At 34.9% G+C, this 20,675-nt stretch overlaps 2 protein-coding genes across 4 annotated transcripts in view; one reads left to right on the top strand and one right to left on the bottom strand.

The window, feature by feature from the left end:
- Nucleotides 1–9,939, top strand: part of LOC112054810 (protein MTSS 2) — a 173,065-nt gene extending 163,126 nt beyond the window's left edge. For all 3 annotated transcript variants that reach the window (XM_052888836.1, XM_052888832.1, XM_052888829.1), the window contains 4 exons: nucleotides 1,829–1,960; nucleotides 2,454–2,567; nucleotides 2,985–3,109; nucleotides 4,354–9,939. In XM_052888836.1, the coding sequence (XP_052744796.1) occupies nucleotides 1,829–1,960; nucleotides 2,454–2,567; nucleotides 2,985–3,109; nucleotides 4,354–4,461 (479 nt within the window). In that variant the 3' untranslated portion in view covers nucleotides 4,462–9,939. The remainder of the gene's footprint in view (nucleotides 1–1,828; nucleotides 1,961–2,453; nucleotides 2,568–2,984; nucleotides 3,110–4,353) is intronic.
- Nucleotides 9,940–10,360: 421 nt separating this feature from the next.
- LOC112052830 (cell adhesion molecule Dscam2-like) overlaps nucleotides 10,361–20,675 on the bottom strand; it is a 33,387-nt gene continuing 23,072 nt past the window's right edge. Inside the window, exons 22-31 of the mRNA XM_052885139.1 lie at nucleotides 19,899–20,078; nucleotides 19,272–19,472; nucleotides 16,260–16,472; nucleotides 15,688–15,848; nucleotides 15,247–15,421; nucleotides 14,631–14,748; nucleotides 13,436–13,620; nucleotides 12,704–12,817; nucleotides 12,337–12,414; nucleotides 10,361–11,821 (exon numbers count right to left, since the gene is read on the bottom strand). Coding sequence (XP_052741099.1) covers nucleotides 11,793–11,821; nucleotides 12,337–12,414; nucleotides 12,704–12,817; nucleotides 13,436–13,620; nucleotides 14,631–14,748; nucleotides 15,247–15,421; nucleotides 15,688–15,848; nucleotides 16,260–16,472; nucleotides 19,272–19,472; nucleotides 19,899–20,078 — 1,454 coding nt within the window. The 3' untranslated portion in view covers nucleotides 10,361–11,792. The remainder of the gene's footprint in view (nucleotides 11,822–12,336; nucleotides 12,415–12,703; nucleotides 12,818–13,435; nucleotides 13,621–14,630; nucleotides 14,749–15,246; nucleotides 15,422–15,687; nucleotides 15,849–16,259; nucleotides 16,473–19,271; nucleotides 19,473–19,898; nucleotides 20,079–20,675) is intronic.

Raw genomic sequence — 20,675 nt, 5'->3', positions numbered from 1 at the left:
TGTGCATCAAGCGTTTTCGGAGGGTCGTTTGCCGTCAGCTAGAAGAAACGCTGGAAGACCTAGATCGGAATGCGATGAAGAAGTTCTCAATGAAATAAACATTGATTCAACTACCTCAGTGCGTGCCATAGAAGCAGCTACGGGAATCCCAAAAAGTTCAGCACATCGAATACTAAAACGTCATCGGCTACACCCATATCATTACAGACGTGTACAAACGTTACTATCACGGGACTATCCACTGCGGATCGCATTTTGCCGAGTGATGCTTCAAAAGCATCGGGAAGATCCTCAGTTCTTGGATAAAGTACTATGGTCGGATGAAACAACCTGCAAGAAAGATGGCTATTTAAATCTTCACAACCTACACAGCTGGAGCAATGAGAATCCGCACCTGATGAGAGAAGACAAATCCCAATATCAATTTAAGGTCAACTTATGGACGGGCATTTTAAATGGAAAAGTGATTGGGCCTTTTGAATTACAAGGAAACTTAGATGGGGACAGTTATTTGAACTTTTTACAAAATGATTTGCAAGAATTACTAGAAGACGTCCCCCTAAGCGACCTTCAAAATATGTGGTATCAAAATGATGGTTGCCCAGCTCACTACGCTCGTCCTGTGAGACAATACCTAGACCACGAGTATCCGGGGCGTTGGATCGGGCGACTTGGTCCTATCCTATGGCCACCCCGATCACCCGACCTAAACCCCCTGGATTTCTTTTATTGGGGTTGTCTCAAAGACAGGATCTACGCAAAACCGATTACGACATTGGACGAGCTTCGGCAAAAAATCACTCAGGCTGCGGCACATATCAATGCTAGAAGATATGCGCGAAAAATAAAACGGTCGTTTTTAAGGCGATGTCGTGCCTGTATTAATGCCGGTGGAAAACAATTCGAACATTTACTTTAATGTTGTGTAATTAAAATAACAAACACATTTTTGGAACATAGTAAAATTTATTACTAACAACAAGAACAATTAAGAAATTTGGTTCTTGTTTACAAATGGTACGCATATTTTTTTTTGTGACTAGTTATCCTAGGGTATTATACTATTTTGAAATCTTGATTAGTTGCGTCAACTTTGAAAATAACTTGCCATAGCGGTGTTCATACTTTTTTTTGCAAGACCATGAGTCAAAGTAGACTGAAAGTAAAAATCTTTAAAAATTTGAGGGAAAAAAAATATTTTGATTTTTTTTTGTGTAAAAACTGCGGGCATTGTGGTGTTTTTAAGAGTTGTGGTGAATAGTAGTACTACTTAGGTTCCGATACAAAAAAAATCTTAAGCATATTTAAGAAATTGTAGCTGCGGTAGTTCAAAATATCATACAAGGTGTAAATTTTCAAAGAATTTTAAAATTTATTTTGTAACTAAAAAAAAAATTTAGGTATATTTTTTTTATTATTTTTCCTTAAGTGCTCATGAGCAGGTCAATCTTTTGGCGCCCGCTTATCGTTGAATTTTGGGACACGTTGTATATCTTATACTAAACTAGAAGTTTTTGCCCTTTTCTTACACAATTCAATTACACAAAAAGGTATTTTTACGGAGCTCTTTAACCGACGAACACGATTACAACTATTTAACATCGATACTACAGAGACAGTTTTTATAATCGCATTAGATCGTTGATCATATACTTTGACAGAAAAGTAACGGTCCTATACAATAATTGGTCTGAAGCAAAAACCGATAACGTTCGGAACTTAAGCGAAGCGACACTATCGTATTCGATTGACTTAGATCATCTTCGAAAGTATTGTATTGGGGGTATACTGTACGCGAAGGTTTTGACATTGGTAATTTTCCTTGCAGGATTCAAACTGCAACAAGACAAGTACGGCGGCGGCAAGTGCGTGTACGCGCAGCCGTCGCAGCTGTCGCCGGGCCCGCTGGTGCGGCGCCTCACCGCGCGCTCGCACAGCGCGGAGCGGCATCACGCTGAACGTGAGGGAGCGCCCACTTTGTTATTTATTGTATTCACACTGCAACAAGACAAGTCCCTCACCAGTGAGGGAGCGCCCACTTTGTTATACCCGTCCGTTAAAATGTATAAAAATCCGATTCTCCCTTTGCGGAGTTTGAGGGCCCAATGAATTGCTGATCAGTAGGCGTAAAATGCGCGCCTTTTTGTCTACGCGAAGTTCTCTCTTACCTTGCATCGCAACATAAAATAATGCGATATTTATGATATCTCTATCGCTGCGATTATATCTTGGCACGTATCTTACGTGGGTCCAGGTGAATAACCTTGTCCCAATACGCGCCTTCTAAAGGACTTTTGTATCTGATCGTTTATCCAACAGTCGACTGAATTTAAGGTCTATAGTCTGGGAAGTTCGTTAATGACACTCCTATGATATGCGGGCGATGGGGGAAAGACGATTGGTTTTCCTAATTTATGTAATCCACTTTTGAGTCTGATGAAATATGATTTCAGATGGCGGTCTAATAGCTAGTCTGAGCGCTAAGCTGGCTCCGCAACTATCACCACGCACCACCAGGCGAGGGATGTCTACAATCACGACCGCTGATTCGCCGCCTAAAGGAAAAGGTAAAAGAAATGTTGCCCAGTTTTTGGGTGCTAAAAGTATCAAAATACTTGGACTTTGCTCACGAAATTACCGCCATGTGGAATGTTGAGTCAACTATTATTGTTCCGATAGTTGTTTCAGTCAATGGTATAGCGAAAAGCTTCGACCAACGTCTGACCAGAAACTTTCACTTAACTGTTGGATCAAGAGTCGGATACAGAAATTCTTGAGACGGCGCGTATCGTGAGGAGGTTCCTCACTCTGGAGCCCAGCCCGCCGGTTGCTTGGGCACTCAAATGTCCCGCAGTGGAACGGTTTATTATTTTTATAATTTTTTAATAGTGTTATTTGTTTTGTACATTATTAAAAATTAAAAAAGGACAAATAAAGAAATGAGGGATTCTAAAATAGTATTATATTTTGTGTTCATCCCACAGGGATCCCCGCCGCCGTGCAGCCAGCGTTCCTGGACAAGCTGTCCGCCACGCTGCAGAACCAGCGGCGCGCGCTCAACTCCAACCGCGCCGGCACCGTCAGAGACCTCATCAACGCGCACGCGCAGGTGAATATGCCTCCTGCTACTGGGTGAAAACGAGAATCATTCCATCTGCTCATTTAAAATGTTTCCTTAGAACTTTACCGTTGAAGCTTATAAATGCAGTTTTCCCATTGGTTATTAAAGGCAAAAAGGACGTATCATTACAGCTTGTTGCCTTCAGTCAATTGTATCATACATGGGAATATCTTTATATATTCTTATTCGCATATAGGCAATAAGATTATGTCCGATTTCTACAGACTAAATCCAAACGGTGTTCATACTTATTGTCTGGTTAAAATGTATAACCCACAGAAATATTTTGCAAAATACAGCTATCCAGTTAACAAACCCTCTCCTCGAGGGTTCACAGAACTCTTCAGTCGTTAATAATTATATCCAGTGAGCGACAGATTAGGCTACCTTACGCTTAACTAAATTTTATTGTCAATATTATTGTGGGTGTGCAAAAGTTTCCATTATTTCAGAATGTCAATAAAGGGGTGATTTATTGGTTAAAATAAAGCACGATAAACCAAAGTATAATTCATTCACTGTTTAATCGCTATACGACATTCAAGGCTAATTAATCAAACAACACCTGTTGGTAATTTTAAGAGTACACTGCAAGAAACTATAACCTTTCATCAAGAAAATATCTGCTCCATGCGGTACTCAGCACCATTCATTCACCACTCATATCTATTGAGAATACATTCATATTAACTCACGTCAACGCTTCTGACACACGATTAAATTGTTTAAGCGAGTAGGACTAAAGAATTTGTTGTTTCTTGTTTCCTTATGTGCACATGTCAGAAGGGTCGGCATTTATTGTTTAGCAAATTCATTCATAACACCCTTCGATGGTCTGCGGCAGCCGGGGGACCAATATAGCCGGGGGACAGATAAAAATTTTACGCTTAAGTAAATAAGTCTTCTGATATTTCTGAATATTCTATATAACATAACTCGGTATCATAATATATGAGTATGTGTATTATAAATTAATTAATTATTTAATTAAATATTATAAAATAATAATTAAATCTGACAGCAGCAGGTCACTTAATAGAATAGTCGTCAACAGTGATTGCCCACGACTGATGAATCTGACTTAATGCCCCTACCCCGCGCGGAAGTTTTCCCACCTGCGCAGTCATACACCCCCGTCGCCCGCATACCATGGAACTGCCACCAACGAACTTGCCAAACTATAGTTTAACACACCAATATAAAAATAAGCTTAGAAATATTTTCCTCCATAGCCGGACCCGCGAGTATGTCACACATCACTCATGGAGCAGATAAAGCGCGGCGCCACGCTGCGCCGGAACAAGTACTGCAACGATCGGTCCGCGCCAAAAATCCGTTAGCTATACTCCCTAAATCAAATTAGCCAAACAGTGTGACACTGATTGTTTTGTGTGGTTAAAGCTTATGACTACTCTACTATAGTATTCCGAAGCAAAATGTCTCCTGTACGATACATGTACATGATGGACGAAAATGAGTGCTCACGATTTTGTTTACGACATAACTGCGTATAATCGTGGCTAACTGACCGTTTTGTTGGTTAAAACTTATATTGTCATTACTAAAGTATTTAAAAGCACGATGTCTCTTATACATTGGCGAACATGATGGACGAAAACGAGTGATCACGAGTTTGTAGAGATCATAATCGACTATAATTATATCTAATTGATCGTTTTGTGTGATTAAATCTTATGGTTAACTCTACTAAAGTGTTTCGATTCATAATTTTTCTCTTTAGACAAACATCATAGTTAATTTATTTGGGAGAGAGCTGAGAATACATAGATTAACAAATGTATTCTCATATCATGAATATAAATCAAAATTCAAAAACTATTAATTAAATTTAAGTGACTGATTGACTGTTGACTAATAATGATGGCAACCATGCTTCATGAGGAGCCATTATGCTTCGGAAAATACGTAATTTTCGAGTTAAATTTCAATACAACAAAAATTTGTGCGTTGTAAACAACTATTATGATTAGTTTTATCAGATCAACAGACTTATATTTAGGTAGATACCGAGAGTCGTCCATCGAAGCATGTTAAGTGACTTAGTTACTAGCTTCGTCGTAAGTAAAAAAAAAAAGACAATTGATTTCGTATTATTGAATGAATATAACAGGCTTCTACCTAAATCCGAGTCTGTGGTCAGTCCACATTTTTATATCTGTAAACGATCTTACATACATTGATTATAGGTACCATTTTCACTATATTACAAAAAAAAATCAAAATGTAACTGTTGTAATATAGTGATTTTCTCCTTGTACATGAAACACTGTTCGTAAACTAGTAAATTAGGAGGAACTAATCTCTGTCAAAATGTTGACACCGTACTTGATGACTTTGGCAGCTTAAAAATATTTTTATAATTTGATTTACTCATTACAATGTAGCGATACTCATAAACGCACAATTCATATTAAACACTGTATAATCCGATTTTAACTTTGTGACGTCTCGGAACATCGTGCGTGCGTGTGCGTGCGTGTGTGCGTGCGTTCATTCGTGCGTGCGTGCGAGCGTGCGTGCGTGATGTAATTTATGTACCTACTACATTCTTTCAACATCATAAAGTTTGAATCGGTACTAGACTTTCCGCAGGCAGTTAAAGTGCAATTTTTTATCAGGACATGTATAGTATGTGTCAGTCCTTAAAATATATAGCTAACATTAAATGAACGAAAGAGATACTTAATGGATACTAAATTAATATAATAAATAATGTAAATTAACACAAACGGTTGTTATCAATTTAGACTTATAGCTTTGAACAGAGCTATGCTGTCATTAGAAATGCTAGAATTCCTACAAGACTATGTTAAATCCACTTCATAGTCCCATAGTCCTGGGACTATGAATTTGAATGAAACCATAGCTCACAGATTGAAGTTAGACACATTGAGGTCAAAGGTGCTTACATCTTATACGTGTAAATCAATTTAATGTACTAATTTTAAATGGGTGCATATCTTTTAATGAAAAGTTCAGTCTGAAGAAATTTTTCAATAAAATAAAAACAATATACTATTTCTGAGGACCGACAGTAATTTATTTGTTGGTAAACAAGCCAGTTTGTCCAAATTGGCGTAAACGTCTATAGAAACGTCCAAAATCTTATATATGAAAATTAAAATTTTCATAACATGATGAATTATTATGTAATTTTCATTAATATAACCGTACTAAGGAATTTTAAAGATCGCGATAAACAATTGACGCAGCTCTATACCAATTATAGTTAAAACAATGCAATAAATTGATGCAATTTGACAATATCGTAGAATGTTATAAGATAATCTGACATATCTGATTTAAGGATACCTGTAATTGTACGCATATCGAAATTTTATGATATATTTGTCTTTCGTAGTCTGTTTTTTGTATACTGTAATCGATAAAAACATTTTCTGTTAGGTGGTGTAAGTAACAGCAGCCAATCGTGATTCAGATTACCGTAATATCTGCAAAACGGTTAGGGAAATGGACAATGAAAAAATTATATCTAAATATAGTTACGGGTATAGTTTCGATATTTTTTTTCACTGCTCACATCACTAAGCTTCCTGCAGACGTCACGGTAAAATTAATAGTGTGTGACTGGCTTAAACTGTGGATAATTTAAATTCCATTCAGATAGCCGGTTAAGATATCTTTATCCTAATCTTTTGTAAGAAAAAGCAAGTAAACTTCACGATTAACTAAACATTTTATAAAGCCATTGTTATGATGTGACTATGATGTTATTTCTTATTTAGCAATGTTTAATGTAAATTGGACTTAAAAAAGAGATTGAGTGAGCAAAATGTGAAGACCCATTTTATACATTTCTATACATCGAGAAAAGCTTATTGATTAATTTATTAACTTTGGATGTTTCCAGAAACTGTAGGTTCTATTAAGTTTCTATATCTCCTATAAGTCTAGTTATTACCTTTATTTCAAGTAGCTAATTACCTTTTAAGTTTAAAATTGTTGCTGGACTTCAACGAGGAACATTTTAACCTTTATTCCGTATTGATTTTTGGTTTGGATCTGGAAATTATGCAGGATAGAGGAAAACACTTTTACTGGAAACATCCAAATTTTTTTTTGCTATATGTATGTATAGACACTTTTCGTATAGACACAATTGTGTATACGAAAAGTGTAGATATAATTGTGTATGTATATAAAAATGTATAGACACAATTCGAGTAATTTCTCACATTATGCGTACACTCAACTCTCTTCCTCGTCCAAATATTTATTGTGTTACTTACTTTATTGTGTAAAGTTTGAAACACTCTTGTCTAATGTACTGTATTGCTGTAGGTACTACACTTTTCTACAAAATGTTTTATCCACCACTTGATATTTGTATCGCAGGTCGATCCTTACTTATATCAAGAGTTTTGGATGAGTCCGTTTTAGATTATTTAAAATATTTGCTATAAAGCGGTCAGTACAACACAATACTAGATATAATGATGTAGTATTACAATATATTCGAAACACATATACAGGGTGATTCGGTCTTTAGTGCGGATATTTTTTTTCGTGGTTCTGTATCATTAATAGAATATAAATATACAAACAGTTCGATACATTTTATGTAATTTTTTTTTTTAATTTATGTCTCTAAAATAACAAAATAATGTACATATTATTACTAAACAAGATATATTCAGCTTAAAAGTGATCTGGTGACGTCCTTTAGGTATCAAACGAAAATAAAATAAACGCACAATAGGGTGACCCTAAAATTCTGTTCAAAAGTAAATAACTTTAGCTAACGATAATTTTGTTATTTTTGAGTTAAAAAAAAAAAGAAAAAATACGTGATCATTAAATTTTGTTTATGTACAAAATATAAAAATATCCGCACTAAAAAAAATTTCTTCCTGTATAATAATGTAAATAGACTTAAAATCATCAGTTCTACGTTCTACATATTAAATATAATGTAGATTTGATGTTACATGATTTACGATATATTATACAGGGTGCTGGGGAGTATTTCCCATAACTCTGGGGTTATATTCTTTACCGAAAATCAAATAAAAATGTTCAAGGAGCACTTGTTCTAAAATTAATATTTTCGGGGTAAATAATATTTCTTTTGGAAATAGATCTTAAAATGTGTCCCTTATGATTATGACGTTTTTTTCGTTATTTTTGACGTTATTTTCCAAGCGATTTAGCGTTCCGGTACGATGTCGTGTAGAAACCGAAAGGGGTGTGGATTTTCATCCTCCTCCTACCAAGTTAGTCCGCTTCTATCTTAGATTGCATCATCACTTACCATCAGGTGAGATTGTAATCAAGGGCTAACTTGTAAAGAATAAAAAAAAAAACGTAGCCAAGTTTTACGTATTTTAAAATGCAAGGATAGATAAATTTTTTGAATTACTTTGTATTAAAACATAAAAAGTTTTTATTTTTTATTTAAAAAAATATAGGTTACGCAGTTCGGCTCCTATAAATGGACTCGTCAGCACCTTGAAGTTATGGGAAATACTCCCGAGCACCCTGTATATTAAAGTATGCTTCTATCAACTAACGTTGATTTGGGGGATCGCTTGTCTCTGACTTGTTTGTTATTAAACATTCATGGAGACGCAACAATAATGATATGATATGTTTTAAACTGTTTCAGTATATTGGAGTGAGTCATTTTTCAAAGATTTTATTTATCTTTACGTTAATGATTTTTAATATGTTTAACTATACTGACCGTTTTTTGCAAAATATTATAATAGCTAAGTTGATATTTGCTATATTCTTGTCCTAATATAATGACTGAAAAATATTCGTAACTATAAACTGTGTTCTTCAAGCCTTTCCATTTTACCTTTTGTAAACTATTTAAGGCTTTTTACATTGATATAAAATGTGAATGAAAATTAAAAAATGAGAATAAACGTCGATATAATTAAAATAATATAGTAAATAATTCCAATGATGATTGTCATTTTATTTGAAATGTATGTTAAGATGTATAATATTTTGTAAGTCGTGAAATATTATATGAATGTATAAATGTTAATCAATGTTAAAAGAAGTATTTTTTTTTTTTCAGTTTGCTTATTTAAGTTATTTCTACTCAATTGCGATTCCAAACATTATTTCTGTTTAGCCTAATAATAATTTGTTATTTTAGAAATTTATATTACTTTTAGAATTTGTCATAAAATGTAATAGATTACTTCGCCATTTTGAATAGTGACTTTTTATTTTCATTTAAACATTTTTTTTTCTATTTCTAAGTACTCGTACATATGTTGCCAGAAAGTTGAAAGTATATTATTAAATATCATAGAATATCATAGATAACACCCAATTTTAACAAGTAGTTAGATAAATGTGAGAGGAGGCTAAATCTTATTTATTATTTTTTTACGCAAATAGATCACAATATTTATGTAATTGTATCTTGTAGACATTTGTTCCTCATATTTTGTAACGCATGCTTTATTTTTATATATAAAAAAAAAGATTTTATTTCTTAGTTTCTAGATTGTCTAGACATTAGTAGCACAGATGATAAATGGTAGATTTTAAGTGTGGTTATGATACGGTAGCTTTTTGACATATCCCACATACAACATTATAGATAAAGAAATTAATATCGGTGGTTGAATTATATGTATTTCCTCGCTTGGGATTTAAAATAAATAACCAGCAGTATATTGGTGTATTCGTATATCAGTTAACGACATAATATGGTAACGGTAGGTTTCTCGACAAAATGTTATTACAATGTGGTTAGGTAAATGTTTGCGTATGTAATTGATCAATTGGTGAAAATAAACGAATATTGTCCATAATTGATTTGAATTTTATTTATATCATAAAATTAAACCATAACAACAAATATTCATTCATTCATCATTCATTATCAACCCATATTTGGCTCACTGCTGAGCTCGAGTCTCCTCTCAGTACGAGAGGGGTTAGGCCAATATTCCACTACGGAGGCCCAATGCGGATTGGCAGACTTCACACACGCAGAGAATTAAGAAAAAGCTCTAATATGCAGGTTTCCTCACGATGTTTTCCTTCACCGTTTGAGACTCGTGATATTTAGTTTCTTAAAATGGACACAACTAAAAAGTTGGAGGTGCATGCCTCGGACCGGAATCGAACCCACACCCTCCGGAATCGGAGGCAGAGGCTCGTATCATATGTACTAGGCTATCACGGCTCTACAACAACAAATATTAGTAAAGGTGAATTAAAACAACAATAATATTTATCTAACATTTATTATTTCTAAATAAAATTATTAATATAGATCAAAATAACCATTAATTAAGATGAATAATAATCAGTCTTCTCGCAGATATTTTAGCACAATCCGCACTTATCGAATAATGTAAAATAGTATTGTACTTTACGAGGCAAGACCAATTTTATGATCAGAGATAGCCTTATTTCGAAAATTATTTTCATTTTTACATAGCAAAGCGCGCTGCAGACTTGACGGTAAACTTGATCGTATGTGGCTGACGTTATTCGTAGGTTGCTTACAGCACACAAAACACAATCGTTGACCGTATAAGAGTAATGGCGGGGATTGCCAGGAGCATTTACGTTAACACGTTCGCTGCGGCACTGATTTTTCTGTACTTTCCTCTGGTGCGTTACGAGGTTTTTTGACCTCGTACTAAAACGTTATGTGTGATACGAGGTCCATAGACCTCGTAACTCTTGAAGACGCTAGACTTACGAGGTCAAATTGACCTCGTACCGCAGCGAACGTGTTAACTATAACAATGGTAAACCACCTTTTTGACATAGAATAACAAGTGGGTCAATTGTAATAGGTCATATAATTTCATTGTAAATGTTAAATCGCACAAAGCTACAAAGAATTGGCACATAAGTTTCAATCTAAAATTGGTCTTTGACTAGAAGATCTTGACTAGAATAAATAAATATAGATTAAATGTAAACAAAAATGCAGGCGATTTCCAACCTACACGTATTTTATTAGTCGTTTTATACAGAGAACTAAAGTACTATGCAACAACAATGTACAAATATAAAATTACTTAAAATGTTATTTTATTATTATTAGTTACCTATGTGTAATGGGCATATTTTACAACTTGTCTTTTATATTTAATGAACCTTTCAGAATATTTCACCTTACTTAATATGATTTGAATTTAAATTGGATAATACTTTGACTTTACCGGCATTTGTTTACCAAACCTTTGATTTAACAAGTATGCAAACAAACTTCAATTTACAAAGATTGTTCCTTAAGGCCCTACTTAAACTTACATTAAACAAATTAACAGGTTTAAAGATTTAAAAATCAACAATTTTATATTTTTTGCATTTGTCATCATCGGGAGAATACTCGTATATAACCTCAAAGTAAAATGAAATAAACAAATCAAATTTTGTTGGTTTCTCAATAAAATTAACTTAATTATATGTAGGTTGTTAAAAAATGTTCTAGGTTTCAGTCTCAACTGGTTCTTAGTTTTGACATGAGTATAATTAAATAATAATGTTACTTTCGTTATAGTTAGAAATACTTAAACAAAATAATAGAAACATAACCTTCTTACCCACGAGTAATAATTTCTGAGACATGATTTTTACATCGCAAATGTACAACTGTCTTGGAATTTCATTCCAAGTATTTAAAGGCGATTTAGTTAACTAGTTACCTATGATGTGGGGTCCGGCATGCTTCTGAAAATGCAAAAAAAAATTATCAATACCGACTCACTTGCACATAGAATCAGAAGCGCTATTCTACTCGTATAAACGACAGAATGAGTTTCAAATTCGTCTATCTAATATGATACCTACTACGAGACTAGGTAGGTATAAAGAGCTATAGACATGAATTTGTAGTTCACTCTGTCGAGTTATGAAAACAACGTAACACAATTACACTATCGATATTGAGGATGAATACTTATTAGTAAAGTCTCGATAGGTTCACGGTTACGAGCCTCTAATCCGAAAATTTTGGGGTGCGATTCCCAACCGTTAGACTGTTTTTCGTTGACCGTACTCACTCCTAAAACTTTCTGGTAAAGAATTTGAAGGCGAAGGCAAATTTAGAGTCATAGAAGATAAGGCATCGGCAGACACCCTTTATTGAAAAATTAAAGGCTTGACAGAATCTCGTAAATATAATTATTGGATTCATATAAACAGGGAATATAATTATTATATTAAAAATATATTATGAAACTTACTTCTTGGAACACTTTTTAATGTTGACTTGGATATACTGTCGCTGTCTTCAGATTCTGAACATACTTGGAAACTTGTTTCTGAAACAAATTGTTGGAACTAAGAAGGTATCTAAATTGAAAAATCGCAGTGCTTCGTTTTTGAGCCAATTAAAAATTTTATGGTGGTATTATAGTAAATGGGTAAACTATGGTCGAGGAATTCATTTTTGTGTGTTACCACAAAACACTGCATCTAAAGATACAGTGAAATGTCATGGCTCGGCAGTCTGCTGTTGCAGTACCGCTTATAGTATCAGATGATTGAAGCCAAACTGATGTTGATGTTAAAATAAGAGAATTCTTCACTCGGTTCATGCTATTCATTTACCTGTATCATATCTTTGTTTCATATTATGTCGGTTCGGCATATCCTGATTCTCCACGTGACCGAATGTGCGGAAGCCCACTGCGAATTGCGCGTATGGACTAATTTCGTACAGTTCTGAAAAATAATTGAAAGCAATGAATTGTTGGAAAGAAGTCGTAATCCGTAGGACCTGGTGTTTCACTAAAAAAAAACAGATCAGTTTGTTAGTGGTAGGTATGTGTTGTATCTGTTACCTACGTATTCTTGGCACATCCTACCTACTTACCTACCTAGGGAAACGTAGGTAAGGTATGTATATATAGAACATGGATTATTTCAGCGAATGTTATTAAAAATTCTGTAAAGGGCCAAGTATATAAGTTTTGGTGCCTGCTGTGTGCAGGTAGTAGAAGCAGTTAGTAATATTGTCAACATGATTGTCACAAATAAGAATATTTATCGTATCTCAATATTCATGTTCTTCTCCGATTAGCCGAAAAGTTGCTAAGAGTGGGTACGACAATTACTTAATCCAGCGGGCTGGAATTGAGCGCATGACCTCGGTATTGATGGGGCTTTCATTGGAAGATAGAGGAAGTTATTGAGCAAGATATATAGGCTAACTTTTATCTAGGAAAAATGTAAGGTTCCCGCGTGATTTGTGCTGGCGTCCGATAGTCATTAATATATTCTGATAGGGTTTCAACAGAGTCAGGATATTTTGAAGAAAAAAAAAATGTGTTTAAATCTCACCATGTTTGCTATTGTTCCGTACATGTATAGGCGCACTGTATATCCTATTCTGCGCGTTGATGGCATTCTCCTTCACGTTGGCGAGGTTACTATGCGACGTATTGGCGGTTATGTTGCCGCTCTCAGACTTGTTGTCCACGGTTATAGAGTCACGGTACTCAGTGAACGTGTTGTTTCTGAAACAGCTGTTGGAAGAAGAAGAAATACTTTATTGCACACAAAACACACACAATGTTCGAAGAGCCTAAGGTGCCGGAATAGTGACCCCACACTAGAAAGCGCAGTGTTGTTCGACGCCCGGTGAATTGCCGACATTAAGCGAGTCGAAGGGAGTAGCATGATCGTGATGTTTGGAAGTTCCTATTAAAGGCCAATGGCCTGCAGTGGATGTCCATCGGCTGATATGATGATGATGATACAAAACACACACAATATTCGAAGAACCGAAAGACGTTGCCTCCAAATGCTGGAATGGCGACCCCACACTAGAAAGCACAGTGTTGACTTCACCAGGTGGACTCAACACATCAAGCGACGCAGGAAAGCGTTGGAAGCCGGCGGTTTAGGAAATTGAACATTTCTTAAATTAAAGAAAAACTTAGTATGACCTGACTTTTTTACTGACTGAAGATTAGTATAGCCTGACCCAGAAGATGCAGAAGAACAATAAATAAAAAAATGTGTGTCAGCTCCGACACACGAATGGAGTTTACCTACTCTTTCAGATCGACTGTCTATAAATAGGTGTATGTTTCCCCACAGTATACACCTATTTGAAATACGCAGAATAGGTTGCGCACAAAAAACGTAACGCTTTCATTCGTTCATCGAATATTACTGCCCATATTTTTTAATACCGGGGGCATGAAAAATCGAGCCTTAAAAAGTAAACTCCAAAAAAAACACACTTATACAATACACTATCTAGCCTTAAGGTAAGCGTATATCTTGTGTTATGGGTAATAAGATACCTATTAACCACTAGACAAACAAACCCCGCCCGTCTCCGCATTGTGGCAGCCTTGTGGGTGGTGTTAGTTCCCCTCCCTCTTCTATTATAGAGGAAGGGACTTTAAAATAGTCTATGATGATAGATGATAGACCTAATGGTATAAGTACAAAGAGTGCAATTTTTTTTTATCGATTATGTAGGTTTTTATACATGGTTTATCATTAAGGTTATGTTATAACTCACCTATGCCGTATCATTATCATATAGAGGCAGCATATAAGGCATATAATAAGAAGGATGGAGCTGAATAAGATCACCATCATGTTCAGGTCAAAAAACTCGGAAGGGGGTCCCACTTCACCTGAAAACACACAATGGCTTTGAAATTGAAAATACAAGTTATTTGGAAAACTACAAACTGCAGGCATGTACCCTATTTAGATATTAACTACCTATATTTTGAGTATTTTTTTATGTGACGTACGACCGTATAGCACAACACATAATTAGGTATACAAAACAGAAATTCTTTTCAGTTGTCTACCCGTTTTGTCCATATTGGTGCCTTACATGGGCAGCCACAGCATAATTCTTTTAGATATTTCTAAAGTGGGTATAATTGGTCCTATTTTGGACTTATTTTCACTAGATTTTCGATTTTAACACGTTCACAATGCAGTGAGTCTAACGTGGGCTCACGCCAGTTACTCCTCACAAGTCCGTGAACCCAATGTAGGCTCATAGTACCTACTTGTGAATTTTCATCTATTAACATATTGGCACTTGTTGGGTGTTAAGATAACTTGGTATTGGGGCTGTGAACGTGTTAAACACTTGGCACATGGAGAACAATACTGACCACCATCTAGAGTTTTAGTAGCATAGTTATAGGCAGTAGTGACGCTGCCAGCTTCATTCGTGGCGGTGACTCTGAGCTGGTACCACGTGGCTGGCGATAACGCAGAAATCGCGAAAGAACTCGCTCTGTAACCCGACTGATAGAGTGGTACGTTCCACGACGGATCTGTGTATGTCTGAAAAGGAAAAGCATTTTTTCAATTAATGTTCCACAATCCCTGGTTTTATCCTTCCCAATGGCGTATACATCTGAGGTAAGGCCCTTGGCGAATTAATTAATGAGGCCCTACAAAAATGGTTGAAATTGTCTTTTTATTTAATGTCTTTCCCATAGGAAAAAGGCAAAGGTATTACACCGGACAGCCATTGCAATTTTCTTTTACCATTGCTGTTGATTCTGAGGTTATATATTACAATATGGTATATCTTTAGGATATCTCACCAGAGTGTTATGTGCACGGATCCAACCTCTGGAGCCCAATACGCGGTATTCCACATCCCATGTCCTCAACTCGCAGCCGGCGTCGTCCCATCCAGCCAGTTGGATGTAGATGTGTGAGCAGTTGCTCCAGAACCATTCGTTTGTTGTAGGCGGAAGAGGTGCTGCGAAATATCGGGAATCTTATGTACAAGTATACCTGCGACTTGAAACATTGATTTATTTTATATCTAAACGGTGGAAGTTAGTCGGTAGTCCCTTCTCCTGATAGGTAGTAAGGTTGGAAGACGTCTATTCACTCTTGACTTGAAGATACTCATGTTGTAGGTGGTAGGGTAAATAGTCTAAATATTAATTAATACTATATTAATACTGAATCGATTTGAAAAATTCCGTTACTGTTGGGAAGCTACACTATCCCCGAGTGCTATAGGCTATATTTTATCCCCGTATTCCTACGGAAACGGGTACCACGAGGGTAAAACCACGCGCTGTCTGTTCTGCGAAGTAAATACTGTAGAAAACCTGCAGACAGGCAATGATAATGATGATGTATGATTGGTGCTAATTCTTACCTCCACCTAAAGTACTGACATCCAAATAGGCAGGTTGAGAAGTTCCAACTTTGTTAGTGGCTGTAATTCTTAGAGAATATTTTGTGCCACATTTGAGGCCTGTGAGCGCGTGTTTCTGTACGCCTGACAGGTTGGACAACTTGTTGGCCAATTTGTTCGGCGACCATGCTTCTTGCCAGGGCCCGCTTGCTTCTTTCCATGTTAAGCTGTAAGCTGAGAATTTTTTTGATTTTTAGTGACAATCTTGATTATTAGATACTACTATATTAATAAGCGAGTAGACCGTTAGTTATCTACATAGTGTAATAATAATTCGGTTAAACTACCTGTTTATATTGCACGTTTACCCGAAAAGTGTGCGTGCATACAGACACTGGCAGACTGATAATAAATGGTTTTTCTTGTTTTCTGATATCATTATTTCTTTTATGCATTTCTTTCTTCTTATTTTATGAGTACACAGGTTAAAGATACACAGGTTGTACGTCGATTACCAAACTTTGCTTGGTCGTTTTCTTTTTTTGGTTAATTTTTAAAAATGAATCTAGTTAGATCGATTTATCGCCCCCGAAACCCTGCATAATGCAAATCGTTGGAGTCTTTTCCGAGATTCAGATTATATAAATATAGAAAATCTATACAACAAGAAGGCGTTTATAGGTATTAGATATAACCGTTTTCCCCCCGAAGGGCAGAAAACGATTATTTAGGTATCAGCTAAAGCTTAATCCACTAAAATTTCATGCCTTGCCGGCATACGAGAGTACCTACTGATTGACATTGACACCTGTCAAGTGACTGGGAAGATGGCACGACTGTTACGTCAAACCCTTTATAATGGAGGGTAGGAACACTGCAAACGGGCAAAATTTGAGGGGCTATATCTCATAAAGTGGATTAAGCCAAGGCTCGAACGAAATTATTTATTTATTTATTTATTTATTCGGAAGCCAACGTTGTATACAAAAAAAAAACTTATGACTAATTAAACATAACATGCATTAAAATGTAATATGCTACATTGTACACCCCACTTATAGGCTAACTCAACATGCGTTTATTTTAATACAATTCTTAATTTACCATTAAAAACAAAAGAAACAAAAACTAAATCTACCTACCACTAAAAATAAAAAAAAGAAACTAAATGAAAGAAAGAAAAAAAAAAAAAATGTAATTACAACAATAATAATGGGAATTAACAATAAGTAATTACATTTAAAACAAAAACATACATATGTTTTTTAACTTTACTTTTAAAAGAATTAGAACCGCTATTGAAAATATCCAGATTTGCCATTTTAAAAATATTATTATACGATCTCACTATTCTTTCAATAGGAGCATTTCTCCCCAGATTAGTTTTTGTGATTCTTGGCCTAAAAGTTAGTTTATTTTTAATGTGAGATCTAGCATTTTTATTCGGCACAGCAAGTTTTACCCTATTCAGCAACTCCGAGTTATCTATTTTAAAATTAACAATTTTGTGCAAAAAACAAAGGTCTATCAAATCTCTACGGTTAGATAGTGAAGCCGTTTTATAAAATTTTAAGAGATCATCATACTTGGTTCTTTCCTTCAATATTTTATCTTTAAATGCTAAATGTCGTAAAAACTTTTTTTGTACTCTTTCAATACTTGATAATACGGATTCCATGCTACTGAACAGTATTCAAGTCTACTTCTGATCATTGTATTAAATAAGGCTAATTTTGTTGATGAATTTTTAAATTCTTTTGTATTTCTAATAATAAAACCTAATAACTTGAGAGATTTCCCTACCAAACTATCTATGTGTGGTATGAAGCTCAATTTATTATCTAATGTAATCCCAAGATCTTTTATAATTTTAACATCTTCCAATATATTTCCATTTATACTGTAATTGAACTTGAAATTCTTAACCTTACGACTGAAAGTAATACTGAAACATTTTAAATGATTTAATTTTATATTATTATTATAACACCAATTAGAAAGTCTATCTAAATCTTTTTGCATGTTTTTAGAATCATTCATGTCTTTTATTTTCGTATAAATTTTAAGGTCATCAGCGTACAGCTGAAATTGGCAATATTGAAAACAAGTTATAATATCATTGATAAATATTCCAAATAATGTAGGCCCAAGGTTGGAACCCTGTGGCACGCCAGAAGTAGCAATAAATGTTTTTGATTGATAGCCTCCAATAACAACATTCATTTCACGATTCATTAGATATGATTCAATCCAATTGATAACATTTCCACAAACACCATAACCGATGAGCTTCTTTATCAATATACAGTGATCAACAACGTCAAACGCTTTAGAAAAATCTGTATAAACACAATCAAGTTGATCAGTATTATCTAGTGCTTCAGTAATGTCATCTATAAATAATGTTAAATTTGATATAGTTGATCTTTTTTTTATGAAGCCATGTTGATTATCTATTAACAGTGATTTAAAATGCCAACTTAGTCTCTCACAGATTATTGATTCAAATATTTTTGAAAATACCGATAATATACATATTGGTCTGTATTTTGTTACATCCTTCCGATCTCCACATTTAAAAACAGGCACTACTCTAGCCATTTTCCATATACTTGGAAAAATACCATCACATAAAGATTTATTATAAATAAGAAATAATGGTTTCGATAAACTTAATGCACAGCTATAAACAAAATGTGGTGGTATATTATCGGGGCCAGAACCTTTGTTTATATCTAAACATTTTAATTTCTGTAAAACTTCTTTCTCCTTTATACTTATGTTATTTAATTGTGAGCTATAACTAGAATTTACAGTACTAACAAATTGTGTTAATTGACTCTTAGACGATACAAAAATATTTGAGAAGTGGATTGCAAACTGATTACAAATATCTGACCCATTGGAAAATGAACAATTATTATTTGTCATTATCGCAGGATAATCACATTTATTATTACGCAAGTTTTTTACATACGAATGAAAAAATTTTGGAATTATTATATTGAAATTAAATACTAATTTACTACTTACTAATTTTTTGGCTGGAACTTTTGTTACCAACAGCGTAATAAGGCTGTTCCCATTCGACAAGTATGGAGTCTTTGTAAGGAGTGGCCCTTAGTATCGGCGCTTCGGGTAGAGGTAGAACTATCACTGTGTACTCTACTGAGTCGGAGCCGAATAGGTTTTTGGCGAGACATGTGTAGTTACCGCTTAGAGATTGGTCTATGTCTGGAAATAAATCAATATTTTAAATTTTAAAATAGGTATAACTTATTATTAAATTAAACAAGTTTCAGAGTTTTTGCCAACACAAATAAGTTCAAACGCATAAAAGTAAATATTTAAATAAGTAAACCCATCGCGGTTTACTTTTTTACTTTTAGGTATGCTTTGATGATTAATCATAATCCTATTAAATATGGTACCTTGAAAATATTTAGAAAAAATAATCGAAATATTGAGAGTAGGTAGATTGCCTCAAAATCTCTCCAAACTCAAAATCTGGCCAAACTATTAATGGTGACTAAATAAAAGTACAAAAACATCATTACAGAATAGCACCAACAGACTATCATTGTTTTTCGATTCTGGTGTTTGTCTAGAAGTTCTTTCAACAACAGAATAACGTCATGGACCATGCAGTTGGATACTTACTGTTAATCAGTAGGCTGTCATCGTGATTCCTAGTGAACCTGGGATGGTGAGTGATGATGTTGTGCTTGTGGTACCACACCGTTCGAGGTGGAGGGATGCCCACACACTGGCAGACTAGCAGGAGGGATGATCCCACCCCCACTGATATTGAGCCGCCGAGAGATGCTACGCCGGCTACCACTGTAAATAACAAGCCTTACATTATAGTAGGTGCGTTATCAACTGAGACGTCGGTCGGGTAATTACATTTATCTTTTGAAAACAAACTCCTTACGACTCAGTTGATAACGCATTGACTAGCTTTCTATAGCACGTTGTAGGAAATTAGCAATGTCAATCTGAGTAAGTAGGTAAATATTCTATAGGTATGCCTGCTTTGATGAAAGTGGTTAACCTGTTTCTGTATGTTTAATTCATAATGAAGGATCGGTCGTCTGACGATGACTATATACCTACTTTGAATTTTCCTCTTCTAGTAGTCATTGTTTACTTAAGATGGAGCTTCATTTAGATATTTGCGATTTTAGGTGACCTTAGGTAAATTTTAGCTAACCCGATGAAGTTATCACCTAATAAAACAAACAATTTTAGGCTGTTTCTTTGAGATGATTAACATTCTTTTAACTCACTCCTTAGACACTGTAGAGTAAAGAAAGCGAAAAAATGTACAATAACAATAAAATAAGTCTGGCCGTTTTTCAGTTTCAACAGGGATGATGTTTTTAAAGGTAGGTATAGGTCACAGAGTGAGTCTTTACAAGCATCGTGGTGAAGCCG

This window comes from Bicyclus anynana, chromosome 2 (genome assembly GCF_947172395.1).
Source record: "Bicyclus anynana chromosome 2, ilBicAnyn1.1, whole genome shotgun sequence".
NCBI classification, from domain to species: domain Eukaryota; kingdom Metazoa; phylum Arthropoda; class Insecta; order Lepidoptera; family Nymphalidae; genus Bicyclus; species Bicyclus anynana.
Note: the sequence above shows the minus strand (reverse complement) of the source record. Positions and strands in the feature narration are given on the sequence as shown.